At 43.5% G+C, this 14936-nt stretch overlaps 1 protein-coding gene across 1 annotated transcript in view; it reads left to right on the top strand.

The window, feature by feature from the left end:
- Positions 1–805: 805 nt before the first annotated feature.
- The window catches only part of GARNL3 (GTPase activating Rap/RanGAP domain like 3), a 139452-nt gene continuing 125321 nt past the window's right edge, over positions 806–14936 (top strand). The window contains exon 1 of the mRNA XM_006154090.3: positions 806–1356. Within this exon, the coding sequence (XP_006154152.1) occupies positions 1214–1356 (143 nt within the window). The 5' untranslated portion in view covers positions 806–1213. The remainder of the gene's footprint in view (positions 1357–14936) is intronic.

Raw genomic sequence — 14936 nt, 5'->3', positions numbered from 1 at the left:
GAAGGTAAGAAATCACTCCCCCACACCCCAGGGGGGATGGCCACACTGCAGTCCCCTCTCTTGTCTCTTCCTGGGATTTTAGGCATGCATGGACACACACATGGTGTGATTTTTCAAGCCACCAGGCCTGGGACTCAAACCATGAAGTTGGCCATGTGGGAACCCAGCACCTTAACTTACTCCATGCCACCTGCTGGCCTGCTGTTTATTCTTTTATGTTTATTTTTATTTCCAAATAATTGGATTTTTTGGGCTTGTTACTGGAGGTAGAGGTGAATGAAGAATGCTTCTTATTGGCTCAGAAAATAATTCTAGTCAGAAGCAGCAGGGATGCCTGCATCTCCTAACCAAGCACCTCGTCCCCCCAGAACTCCTTTCTTTCCTGCCTTCCTCATGAGGCATCAGAAAAGCAGCAGCAGCACACTTCAGGAATGATCCTCTAACATTACTCAGCACGCAGTCACTATTCATGTGTCGTATCCCATTACTCTTTGAATGTGGGTTTTGGTCCTTTTTGTCTCCAGTATCATTGCCAATCTGGGTCCTTATTACGACTTCTCTTGGGAAATGAGGAGTCAACCTGGACTACCCCACTGGTGGCCATGCGATCCCACTACTAATTAAGCTCTAAAAGCATTCTTAGACATAGCCTCCCTTACTGCATCAATACATTTTCTTTTAAGAATTATTTTATTTATCTTTATTTGTCCATATATATATATATATATATATATATATTAATTTGACCAGAGTGTGATAGAGTGAAAGGGAGAGAGAAAGAGAGAGAAAGTGAAAGTGAGTCGTGGTCGGCCATGTGGGAGTCCAGCACCCTTAACCACCATGACACCTGCTGGCCCCAATACTGACTTTTCTAAATCGGTTCATAATTGTTTAATCGCTTCCTGGATCTCCTTTTACACTCAGACCCCACCAACTTGACTGTGTGGATGACTCAACTCATGGCCGGGGGCCGTGGCAGGACTTGGGACTGCAAGGGCATGAGCACCACTCTGGGCAGAAAGGTCATGGGCTGGTCATGGTGGGCCCTGGGTCTTGGGCTTGCCTTACTCCCCAGTCCTCCTGGTTTATGAAAGGGCTGGCCTTGGGTAGGAGTGCCAGCTAAGCCAGTGAGCAGCCTGCCATTGTCCAGTTTCACAGCACCTTTCCCAACCCCTTCTGTTTCAGTACAGCACCGCAGCCTCCAGGCCCACTGATGGATCCACTGACCAAGGGTTCCTGTGGCAGTCAGATGGCACAGACCCTCCTCTGGAAAGCAAAATCGTCTCTGTCCTTTGGCATCCAGCCCCTCCAGACGTGGCCAATGAAAGACCCTGAACTCGAGTCCCAGGTCAACCTGTAAGTAAGTAAATAAAACTTCAACTCAGTGTGGGCTCATATTCACTGTAACACCAAGACCCTTAATGGTCAGGAAGAGTAAATGTCTTATTACCGTTTGGGGAAGATGGGGAAGGAGAGGGGAGGGGATGTTTAGTTGGGAGGTTCCATTTCTGTTTTCTTTCTGTCTTTGTTTAGTTAGTTAGTTAGTTTTTTGCCATAGGGCATGTGTTCTTACCATAGAGAGGGAAAAGAAAGAAATCACCCCAGGGGAGATGGCCATGCCCCAATCCCCTCTGCTCCATTGTCTTCTCAGGATTTGGGGCATAGGTGCCCAGAATCATTTTCAAGTGCCAAGTCCAGGACTCAAACCACAGACAGCCAAATCAGAATCCAGCACTTTAACCACCACACCATGCTTGGCCCACATTTCTGTTCTTAATGGGGTGCTAATCATATCTTTATTGAGTAATGTTCACTGAGCACCAACTTTGAAGAGGCATTGCAGTTTGAAATATAAAATGCTACCATAGTTTAGGAGAGGCTACCACCATATCTTCCCTAAATTGCCTTTTAGGTAAAGATGAGAACCGAATGTCTCCTTGATCTGAAACTGAGTTTAAATCTTAATTAATACTGAATTACTTGGGTGTAATGCATCTGGCTAGCGAGGCTCCCAGGGAGGCCCCAGAGCTGCAGGTTGGGGAGGGAACCTAGGGCTTCAGTTACCTAAGGCGGGCTGAAAAGGAAGACTGGTGTTCCTTCCTTCGTTACTCATCGGAAGCGCGAATTTTGTGTACAAACGGTTCGAAGAGCGAATTTTGTGTACAAACGGTTCGGCGGTAACCCAGGCGGGTCGGCGCTGGGGCTCAGGGCGGGATTTATTATAGTTACCGCAGTGGAGCGGCCCTCACAGCCTTCTCGCTAGACTACAAGCCCCATGGTGCATCACGGGAGTGACGTATAAAAGGAGCGGGCATAACTGCTGGAGAGCCTATGAAATGTAGGAGAAGCAAACCGAGTGGGCGCCTTCCATCTCCTATTGGTAACCGGTTAGGGGGGGGCAGAGTCCTGGTGATTGGCCGGCCTCAGGGCTGACCGCAGCAATCCGGTGGGTGAGGCTCGGGGCATTGGGGCTGCAGTCAGTGTGAGCACCTGTGTCCTTACCGAGGAACCGAGGAACCGGCAGCCGATTCCCAGTAAAATGCTTCTTACCCAGCGGCACGTGGGAATGGACGGGGTCGAGCCTAGGGCTGGACCCCCAGACTTGGGGGCTGGAAGAAGCCTGATTGTACCAGGAACCAGATGTTGGCTTTCCTGGAAAATGGGCTTAGAAAGATGTGTCTTTAAAAACCGCTGCCATTCTATGGGTTGCTCACTCATTAACTCGTTCATTCAACAAATACTTATCGATCACTTATTTCCAGGCATTTGTCCAGACATCTTAAATTCATTGTCGCAGTTAGTCTTTACTGCTATCTGCACTTTAAAGATAAGGAAGCCTAAGCCTAGAAAGGTTGGGCTTGTAAGTGATAGAGCAGGAATTGTTGAACCTACGTCTGTCTACCAGTACCCACCTCTGAACCTCAGTAAGCTCAGGTGTGCAGATCAGGAGAAGTGTTTATGGGATGTCAGTGGCCCCAGGGCGTTTCCTACTGTCCAGTGAGGAATATAGTTGTACAATGCTGGACAATAATGAAGCTAAGCACGAAGTTGGTGCCCTTGTCCTGGGGACTAAGCAGTTTCCTGGGTACTAGCGTGCTGTGTCCTGTATTCTTTCTTAGGGAAGAAGAGAAAGGTTGAATAATTGACAAGCTTTTAAAACTTCAACCATCGGAGACTGGCAAGGGTTGGTGGCTGAGTCTGTTTTTTCTTTTTCATTCTTTTTTTTCTTCTCCTTCTTCTTCTTCAGGTTTTTGCTAAAGGGCAAGCACACTTGTTCAGAGAGAGGGAGGGAGAGAGAGAGAGAGAGAGGAAAAGTGAGAAATCGTCTCTCGGGGGGTGGGAGGGGGAAGGGGAGGGATGGCCATGCCATAATCCATTCTCCTCTTGGGATTTTAGGCACACATACACATGCACCTGGTATGATTTTCAAGCCACTGGGCCTGGAGACTCAAACCATGGTTAGCCATGTGGGAGTTCAGCACCTTAACCATCATAACACCTGCTGGCCCCTGGTTTTAATTCTCTTGTTTTTCTCTGCCTTAGCGGAGCACTTGGGAGTAAAAAGTGCTTACTAAGTATTTGTTGGGTATAAGTTAAGATAAACCTAGCAGATATACAAGTTATAAGGCTTCTGCAACAGTGAAGGTCTGCGCGAAAGGAAAGTAGAGATGGAAATGAGAGGATAGGAGAAACTAGAAGGTATTGTGAAATTCTACAAATATTTGCCCGTGCAAGATGGCATATAGAAAGCCACACACTGCAGTGTTACTAGTGATAGAAAGGATTGAGAACCAATTCACTATGGATTGGTTCAATAAAATATGGGAAATCTATCCAGTGGAATACTATGTAGCCATAATAAAGAATACAGGAGGTTTTTTGGTACTGATTTGAAAGATTGCTAAGATACATTAAGTAAAAATAACAAGGATAAGGAGTAGGATTGTGTATAGTGTGCTACTATTTGTGTAAAAAAGGGGGAAAGAGAAGTATGTATTTTTCTCTCATTGTAAATTTATACAGCAACTCTGGGAGATATACAAAGAATAATACAAGTTCCTGTGGGGAGAGGAAATGGTGGACTGAGGGGGCAAGACAGGAGAAAACTTAACTCCATATAGCCTTGTAGCTGTTTTGAATCAAATGAATGAGTCCTCTCTTCAGAGAATGAAATGCAAAAGCACAGGTACAATCATACAATTTTCAGAAGCAACACTATGGAGGAAGCCACAGCAGGACCAGGTGACTGATCAGGTGCTGGATGTGAGAGAAGACATGGGACAGGACTCTGAACTGTATCACTTAAATGGCTGGGAGAGGATGGCAGGCCTGCTGACAGAGTGGAGAATGCAGAAGTGGGAGTGAGTGTGATTTGGGACATGTTATGTTTTGGGAGCTGGTAGGGAATCCCTGGAACTGCGTCCAGCAGTTGCAAGTCTGAGTTTGCAGTTGAAGAGTTGAAGGTTTAGTTTGGGGAGTTATTAGCATAGTGATGATATTTAAAGCCTTAGGAGTAGAGAGGTCCCCAGAGAAGGAGGTGGCCTGAATTAGAGGGAGAGGAATGTGGATCTTCACAATGCAAGTCAACGGAGTTAAATATACTGCTAATAGGGTGTCTGTTGCTGCTCCCTGTGACCTAAGAAGAGGAAAGAGAATGGTCTCACTCTGTGCCAGGACATCGTGGCCTTTTTCTGGATGCCCTAGTCACTGTAGCACTTAGCATCCCCTGTAGGAATACCCACTGGAAGCAATCAGTTTTCCTCAAGGAGGTTATGCCATTACTAGGAATTACATTCCTTTGACTATTTGAGTCTTCAGTACTTTCAAATTTCACATTCCTCAAGGACCAGCAACCCATTTTTGGTGTCACCTAATCTCAAAGTACAGAACAGAACACTATAAAGGGGCACTATAAATAGTGATTAAAGAGTATTGCTCTTTTTAATCAGTGCTTCTAAGAGGCAAATGCCAATATTTTGGGCTGCTCTGTCCTAAATTCACTTTAGCCAGCACTCATCTTTATGAAATCTCATTTTGGCCTTAGAAACAGGCCGGTTGTTGCCTTGCCATCGCCTTTAGTAATAGATATTCTTAGTTTAAATGCTTTTGCCTCCTATATTTCCCTAAGTTTGGTTTATTTACCTAAGATTTGTCTTTCTTTGAAGAACACTCCTCCCTCCTTCTCTACTCTCAGTCACCCTTGGTTTCTGTCATTTCATTTTCCTAAGAAATTATCTCAGAATCAGAGAAGCTTAGTGAAGTAAACACTTTAGAAAATCTTTCAAGAATATGGTTTGACCTTAAAAGCACAGAGTAAGCTGCTTTTCTTTCACTGCAGGATCTGAATGTGCCTGGAGAAAAATTGAGCACAGATAAGCACTGAGTGGATCTATATTGCTCTGGAAAATTAGAATACAATACAGAGATAATTTAAAAAGTAGCCCTAGGCCTTCTCCCTCTTTCAAGGCAAAATTCATGTCAGTTTCACAGCATTTATTTTTGTGTTCTAGACTAAGAAATTTTTACATACTGGTATTGGCTGTGAAAGGGATTAGAATACACTCCCCCTCCTGTTATGCCTCTTCTGCACAACGGTTATTTTAAGCTGAAGGCAATTGAGAAAAAAGCAGACACAGTAAGAACTCTCTTCCTTCCCACTGTCTACCTAAAAGCACTGCACACGATTCCCTTGTGGAGGTGTCCTTCCCGCTTCCTCTATCCCAGAAAGAGGGGGACACTTATTGGGATGATATTGGGAGATGGAGAGGAGACAGACCTTACTAAATAACCTTTATTTGCCATTTACTGTCCTACATATTTGCTTTCCCACAAATTATCATGCCCCAAACTCCTTTTCCTTTGTCTAGTCACTTCACAATTTATCACCCTTTGTCAAAATGGTATATAAGCCCCCAAGCCCCCAAGTCTAACTATTTCTTTGGACTTTCATTACTTTCTTTCTTTTTCTTTCTTTTTTTTTTTTTTTGGAAGGTTTTTGCTATTGGGCACGTGCGCTTGCCAGAAAGACAGAGAGAGACAGGGAGACAGGAAGCGAGAAATCACCCCCCAGGGCGGATGGCCACACCACTGCAATCCCTTCTCTTCCATTCTCTTCTCCGAGATCTTGGGCACGCAGGCACACACGCCAGGTGTGAGTTGAAGCCACCTGGTCCAGGACTCAACAGCGGTAGACTACATAGGAGTCCAGCAACATAGCCATTAGGCCAACTTCTGGTCCCTGGACTTTCATTTCTTTTCTGTAGAGCCTCCTTGCATATAACATTTATATGCCTTTTCTCCTGTTAATCTTTCTTTTGTCACTTTAATTTGCTGGCCTCAGGCAAAGAATCAAGAGAGTGGAGGAAATTTTTCCTCCCCAACAGCTACATTTCTAAAGCAGACATTTTTAGAGTATAGCAAATTCTAGCTTGCTTTCAAGCTTTCTACAGAGACTTTTTTTTCTTCTCTGTGTTGATGAGAGTTATAAAGTTGCACAGTCTGTTTATTCAGATAATGTGTTCAAACTAGACACCATGATAGCTGCTTTGTTTGTTTTTTCTCATTAAGTCCAACAGGAGGTGCCGTGGTTATCAATAGTAATTGCTGTGGTTATCAATCATTAATCAAGCATCTTTTTTTTTTTTTTTTGAGAGATTTTTGCTATAGCGCCCCATAGAGACACAGAGAGTCAGAGAAAGAGAAAGTGAGAAATCATTCCCCTGGGGCGATGGCCACCAGCTTCATCTTTAACTGATAGCTAGTAAGCCATGTCACAATTTGTTCATTATGATGATTCTCACAGTATTTTCTTTGTTTGATCATATTACCAGCTTCATATTGACCTCTGAAATGAATTTTTTGAGATTCACCTGAGCCAGCATTTACAGTATTTTGATGTTTGACTCAAAAAACAAATTTCATGAATATGCTACATAATGCAGCTCACTTCTGCTCACTGCAGCTGTCAGTGAAATCTCCAGGCCTGACTCTAGAGAAACTGAAAGTTATGGAATGGTCTTTCTGTTTGTTCTTTAGGTACCTGCCCACAGGTGTCACTCTCCTGTTTCTCCACACCTTCTATAAGGAAGAAGAAAACCTAGGGATTTCCTCATACTTGAAGGGCTGCCCTGTAGAAGTGATCTTAACTTGTTTTATATGGCTCCAAAGGGCTGGCTACCTTGTATTCAGTCATGCACCACTCATCATTTAACAAAACCCTACTAAGAGCTAACCTTGTGCCAGGTATTATGTTGGGAGCTAAGGATTCAGCATTGAACAGAACCAACAGGCAGCCTGCCATGGTGAAGTTTAAATTCTAGGTACGGAAGCAGAAGTTCATGGAATACCCTCTTTGTAATTCCTAGCGTGTGTGATGGGGGCGGTTGTCAGGAAGGAGGAGGAGTTTAGAGAGAGCTTTCTAGATCCTAAGGCAAGAAGATCAGCAAGTTGGAGGGAAAGGAAGAAGGCAGATGGCTGGAGCATTGCGAGGAAGGGGAGAACCATGCCAGACTAGCCAGGTGGCTGGGGGGGGCGTATGTGATGGTAAGGAAGGAAGTTAAAGGAAAAATGAAAGGCTGTAGGTGTGGGACCAGCTGGTGAAAATTAAGGTGTGATGGATTTCAACTCAGGATAGAGAAAACTACTTAACAGGAAGGATGGGAGACTTTGGGGCATAGTGTATTTCTTTTCACTAATAATGTGGAAGTAGAAGCTGGATAGCTGTTTTTCAAGTATCTGGTAGATGATGCACAATCACCAATAACAGACTGGATGCCAGATTGCCCTGAAGCCTCCAGGCCTGGGAGTCTCCAGAAGTTTCTTCCCCTCACTCCCCCAAAAGAAGAACACAGAGATGAGATGGTTTCCTGGGATTTGTAGAGGAGATGCTTTCCGTTGGTATCCAATGGGTAAGAAATGGGTCTGTCATTTCTTGGACTAGCTATGATGGAATCACCTATGAAATATATTTTGGCTAAAAATTCAGGTGTTAGAACCCACTTCTAAAGATTGTGATTGAGGAGGTGGAGGGGGACACTGAACAGTTACACATTTAGATGAAAAAAATTACAAAGCAAACTTGACAACTTCTGCAGGGAAAGGTAGTGTCTTTATGATGTTATGGTGGCGAAGGATTTCTTAACTCGGAAAAACAAAGACCATAAAGAAAAAGATTGAAAATGTCTATATTAGAATTCTAAATTTTCTGTATGGTTAAAGATATCAGAAACAAAATTTTAAAAGATTAACCACTATCTAGAAGGCATCTATAATTTGTTAACGAAAAGGGGGTAGATTTTAGCATATACAAATAATTCCTATGAAACAATTAGAAAAAGACCACAATAACATACAAAAAAAGGGGTTGGCAAAGGATTTGAAACAGGCAAATTATGCCAAAGTTGCCCAAATGGCCGGTAAACAGTGGAAGATGTTCAAGCTCTTGAACTTTCAAAGGAATGCAAATTAAAACATACCTCATTGAGACACCATTTTATTTCCTTCACACTAGTAAACTAATGTCTGATGATACTGAGTGTTTGCTAAGATTTGCAGCAAACACAAAGGAATTTCAAAGCATTCATGGAAAATGAAAATAAAAAATGCAATATAAACTTTGTTTCTCAACATAAGCTCTATCATGTTCAAGATACTTTTGTAAGTGATGATACCAACTATTTTCTTCATCCCTAAAGAGCTGAGGGCCCTGAGAATTTAACTATACCGAAACAGTCTTTTATATTAGTAATTGAAGAAAGATGTGTGCCCTTTAAAGGTGTTTTAAGATTAGGAAACACAATGAAGCCAGAAGGAGCCAGGTCAGGACTGTAAGGTGGATGCCTAATGACAGCATTCACACTCTTGCAAAGTTGTCCTTGTTTGAATGAGCAGGAGCACTGTCATGGTAGAGAAGGACACTCTGGTTAAACTTCACCCAGTGTTTTTCTGCTGTAGCTTCAGCTAGCTTTTTTTTTTTTTTTTTTTTTTTTAGAGAGGAGTTTGCTATAGTGAGTGCGTGCTCGCCAGAAAGACAGAAACACAGAAACAGAAAGCAAGAAATCACCCTCCAGGGGGGATGGCCACACTGCAATCCCTTCTCCTCCACCCTCCTCTTGGGATCTTGAGCACGCACACACACGCACCGGGCATGAGTTTAAGCCACCTGATCCAAGACTCAAACCACGGTCGACTACATGGGAGTCAGCCATTACGCCAACTGCTGGTCCCCAGCTAGCTTTAACAAAACAGTCCTCTAATAATTTATTGTTCTCTGGCCCTCTAGAAAGTCAACATGCAAAAATGCCTTGAGCTCCCCAAGACTGTTGCCATGGCCTTTCTTCGTGACTGGTCTGCTTTTGCTTTGACTAGACCACTTCTACCTCTTACTAGCCACTGTTTGATTGTGCTTTGTCTTTAAGATCATACAGGTAAAGCCAGGTGTCATCCTCTGTTACAATTCTTTAAAAAAATTCTCTAAGATCTCTTTCTTCCTTCCTTCCTTTCTCTCTTTTTCTTTCCATTTTTTTAATGATGGAGAGTACATGTACACACATGCATGAGAGAGAAAAAGCGGTCTTGACAGGGTGTCATCCTGCCACAAAACCCTTTGCCCAGCCCTCCAGCTCCTCAGGATCTTGGACACCCACATGCACATGCAGAGTGTGTTTTCAAGCTAACCCAGGAATCTGAACCCAAGTTGGCCTGTGGTTTCCAGCACTGCAGTCTTGTACTCTACAGACCATGCCACCTAGGCTGGGCCTGCTTCAGAATCTTGATCCCACTTGTTTAAAATTTCCATTGAATGCTCTGCCCCTGTTTGCAGCTGATCTGGTATTCAGCAGCCAGTGAGCAGAAAGTTTGCTTGACTTTATTTTTTGGTCAGAACTGTATAAGCTGAACTAATAGTGATAGCTGTAGTGTTGACTAGTTTCTGCTTTTAATCATCAGTCCACTTCAGCTGGGGCATGAACAAGACTAATTTTTTCCTTGTAATTTGACATGAATGAGCTGCTGCTGCCGGCATCATCTTTAGCCTTGGCATCATCTTCAGCTTCGTCTCATCCCTTCTATAAACAAGTTATACGTTTGTAATTTGCTGCTACATTTGAGACATTATCCATGCAAACATTCCTTAAAGCATCAAATATTTTACCACTTTACACTGAAACTTCAACATTAATTTTTTTTTTTTTTTTGGAGAGGTTTTTTCGCTATAGGGCATGTGTGCTTGCCAGACAGACAGAGAGACAGAAAGCGAGAAATCACCCCCCAGGGGGGATGGTCACGCCACAATCCCTTCTCCTCCATTCTCCTCTCGGGATCTCAGGCACGTACACACACGCGCCCGGCGTGAGTTTTAAGCCACCGGGTCCGGGACATGAACCGCGGTCGACTACGTGTGAGTCCAGCTACATAGCCATTACGCTAACTGCTGGTTCCCACCATTAATTTTGTATTTGTTCTTGCTTTAATTTTAGTAGGATTTATGTTGTCCTGATGAGCTCCTTCCAAACTTTTGTCCTGTCATTCTTTTTTGTTTTTGTTTTTATTTTTGTTTTGAGAGTTTTTTGCTATAGGGTGCATGCATTTGCCAGAAAGACAGAGAGAGACAGAGAGACAGAAAGTGAGAAATCATTCCTCTAGAGAGGATGGCCACACCGCAATCCCTTCTCCTCCATTCTCTCTTGGGATCTTGGACACACACGCACACGTGCCCAGTATGAGTTTAAGCCACCAGGTCCAGGACTCAAACTGTGGTTGACTACATGGGAGTCCAGCGACATAGCCATTATGCCAGCTGCTGGTCCCCTGTCTTGTCCTTCTTAAATGTCTCAAACTATTAATAGATCCTGTTATAAGTTCATGTCAGTTTGGTTTTGGTGCAAAAAAATTTTAGGGGGGCCAGACAGTGGCATAGTAGTAAAACATGGTGGTCTGTGAGGCAGTCCTTCTTCAAAGGTTCCTAGTTCAGGTCTAGAGACCTTCCTGAGTACACCAGTCATGTGTGTACCCATAATCTGGGACTGTCTGAAGCCTGACCAAGGGGTGGGGGGTAGACCATGGCATAAGGACCCTGTTGGGGTTTCTCTCATTTTCTCTCTCTCTCTTCTTGTCTCATTATATCTCTCAGTCATTGAAGAAATAAACTAATAAAAAAAATTTTGAAATCCATGTATTTTTTTTGTAATATGGATTTTCCATGAACCTTTTGAAGATTCCCCCATTAACTTCCACATCGCTGATGATGGCAGTGTGTTTGATATACCCACTCTGGAAAGCAATTGGCATCATATGGGGGGGAAAATCACAATTCACACATCTTGAACTACAATTCCACTCTTGGATATATAATCTAGGGCTATGATTGCACTTTTATTCAAAGAGATATATTACAGAGATGTTTATCACAGCACTGTTTAAAAATTGGAAACAACTGAAATGTCTGACAGTAGGAGAAAGGAGGGACAGTAGGCTACTGATGTCGTTGGATATTATCCAGCAGTTTAAGTGAATGAATTCATGTGACAGGTGTCACCATGTACAAATCTCAAAAGCAAATTGGTCAACCAAAAAGGCTAGTTGCAGGGAGATCTGCATGGTGTGATATTCATTTGTGTAGATTCTGAAAATATGTTAAGTAATACTGCATATTGCTTATGAATAAGTACATTATAAAAATATGAGCAGAAAGTATAAGTTCAGTTAGTGATTGGGTCAGGAGAGGGAGAGATGAAGGTGGAGTCAGAGATGCACAGGGATGTTAAGTATATCTGCAATGTCCATTGTGTTCTTTCTTCTTATATATCTTGGAATATTTCACAATAAAACAAATTAGAGGAAAAATTCCATAGATTCTAGATTTGAGAACCAAGATGTTTTTCTCAAGTTTCAACGTTCATTTGAATCCCCAGGCTAGTTCCATTAGGTCAGTGGTGGGATCTGAGGTCCTGAAGTTCTTCCCAGCTCAAGTTCAGGGGCTTCACTAACAAGAGTCATAATGGCCTTGCTTCCCCCACTGGGGGAGGGAGTGATTTCTCGCTTTCTGTCTCTCTTTCTCTCTCTGTCACTCCAGCAAGCGCATGAGCCCTATAGCAAATAACTTCTCTTAAAAAAAATTTTTAAGGGAACAGCAGTTAGCATAATGGCTATGTCGCCGAACTCCTATGTAGTCAACCACAGTTCGAGTCCCGGACCCGGTGGCTTAATTAAACTCACGCCAGGCGTGTGCACATGCATGCCCAAAATCCCAAGAAGAGAGTGGAGGAAAGGGATTGCCGCGTGGCCATCCCCCTGGGGCGTGATTTCTTACTTTCTGTCTCTCTGTCTCTCTCTGTCTTTCTGGCAAGCACATGCGCCCTATAGAAAAACCTCTCAAAAAAAAAAAAAGAAAAAAAAATTTTTTTAAAAGAATGACTTTGCTCTTTCCAGGATTCTTGCTGCCTTGGGACTGAATAGCGGGTCTCCCTTCAGGGTCTCAGTGCCATTGGGGGCAGGTGTTGTGAATCCCAGGGCCTAGGAGATTTCAGAGAGATTTCTCCCTAGAAGTCGATCCACAGGTCTTAAGGGAGGTGTGCAGCTGTGTGTGCTGCCTGCAGTGTTTTTCCATTTACGTTTCTGTCTAGTCCTTTTTGGTCATGCATTTGTAGATCCCACATGGAGCAACGTTTCCCAAGCCCAATTATACTCGAGCTGGAAAACCCCTGAGTCTTGACCTTACAGGGTAAGAGAAGCCAAAAGAAGTTGAGAATAGAGGAAGCATGTGCGGACATTGCACTTGGCAGGAATCATTTTGTAGTTGCATTTCCCAGGTTTCTGGATCGTGAGTCTTGGACAGAGAAGGGTACGACAGACCTCCCAGGCTTCTGCTATGGGCACTCACACCTGAAGACACACATACTACTTACTAAGGGGATAATAAAAAGAAAGATGGTTTCATGATTTCCCAGATTTGTTACATACAGATGTGCTTCGTTTCATGATACTTTTGCTCCTAGGAAGTCTTGTGGCCTTCATATTTTTCTTTCCCACTAAACTGTAAACTATGACAACAGCGACCACACACTGCAGGCTTCACACCTGGCACACTGCCTGATACCACATGGTAGCTCGAGAACCACTTAGTGAGGAGCAAAAGAATTTCAACTCAGGTGTGGTTGTTTTTCAAACTGAACCTTTTATTTTGATGTAATCATAAATGCATGTGCAGTTGTAAGAAATGACACAGAGTCCGCAGATCCTTTCCCCACTTACCCCTAGTCGTAGCGTCTCATGGAACTGCAGGACAGCACCTGACCAGGACGTTGGCCTTGCTACCATCCACTGGTCTGACTTAGATTTCTCAAGTGGTACATGAAGTTTTGTCACATGTGTGGGTTTCTGTATCCACAGACAAAATACACAACCGTTCCATCACCACAGGGTACCCCAGGCTGCCCTTTATAACCACATCTTCCTCCCGCCTCCCTCTATAATTTTGTCACTTCAGGAGTGTTGCGTGGGTGGAATCGTGGTGTGTAACCTTCTGGCACTGGCTTTTTCCACTCAGCATAATTCCCTGGAGGTCCATCCACGTGGTATCAGGAGCTTGTTGCTTCTCTGTTGAGTCGTGTTCCATGGCATACGGCATGAATGCACAGCAGTTTGTTTAACTATGGGGTCATCAGAAAAGCCATGTGTAGTTTTCTGTTTTTCTATGCAAAAATGTATCATGACTTTTCCAACAACCCAAGATTTGCCTTTGAAAAGGCATCCTGCCTGTGTTCAGTGTTAGTTTTCCACTGTCACTAAAAGAGCTGCTCTGAACACTTTCGTACATGTTTGTGAACATACATTTTCATTTGTCTGTGGTAAATGCCCAAGAAAGAGAACAGTAGCTGGGTGATACAGTGACTGCATATTTCATATAAAACTCTCAGGCTTTCCCAAAAGACTTAACTTATGGTTTTGTATTCCCTCCTGCAAAGTGTAAGGTGTCCAGTGTCCCAACTCCCTCATCAGCATTTGGTATGGCTGCTAATTTTTATTTGTAAAGGCATTGATGGCATTGTGGAAAGGAACTTCACAGTGAATTATAAGATTGTAGTAATACTAGAGAACAGCTGGCTTCCTGGGGCACATGTCCCTGTCAGGAACTTAGTAGGCGCATAAATAAATACTCTTGAAGGAATGCATTCCAGAATGTGGGAGAATGAGGATTAGAATGGGAAAGAGGTCAAAGTAACATGAGCTGTACTTGAAAGTGTGTCTGAGAACTTCTGAGAAGATATTGGCAGGTGAGGGAGTGGCAGAAAGGAGAAAGGAGGGACCTATTGCATTCCCCTAGAGCAGAGAGGAATGGAGGTATTACTTATCCATGATCCGTTTATTTGCTGCATGGCCTACTATGGACTAGGCACTCTATAAGACACATTGGGCGCTAGTGATGACCAAGATAGATAAGGCCCCTTTCACTAAAGGAATCTCCCTGGTTACTTCTAACTTCTCGGTGTCTTAAATGGCTTCAAAAGGAGACAGAATTCTTTCACTTCATCATTAGAAATTCTGTATAATCACATCTCAGCTTCTCTGTGGCATTTGGTTTCTTGTCTTCAGGAGGAGAGACAACTGGTCCCTTATGTGCAATGAGCTATTCTGGTCCCTGTTGTTGGGAGGCCCTGGGCTCCCTCCAAGCCTCAGTCTGGAGTCTGGCACATTGCTGAGTGTCTCTGTCCCTCCATAGGGGGATCCCTTCCATCTGTCTCTTACTATCTGCCTATCAGGGGGCTGAGACACTGTTCTGGAGCTCCCGACATTGAATTCTCCTTTCGGTAGGCTTCTGAAAAACTGCCTGACACTTTTCACCACTTCTCTCTAGTGATCTAGGAAGGGCCCGTTGTTGGCTGTAACGTTTCTTTTTTTTTTTTTTTTTTTTTTTTTTTAGAATAGCTTTTTTTTTTGGG

The sequence above is a fragment of the Tupaia chinensis genome, unplaced genomic scaffold (assembly GCF_000334495.1).
Source record: "Tupaia chinensis unplaced genomic scaffold, TupChi_1.0 Scaffold000394_1, whole genome shotgun sequence".
Classification (NCBI taxonomy): domain Eukaryota; kingdom Metazoa; phylum Chordata; class Mammalia; order Scandentia; family Tupaiidae; genus Tupaia; species Tupaia belangeri.
Note: the sequence above shows the minus strand (reverse complement) of the source record. Positions and strands in the feature narration are given on the sequence as shown.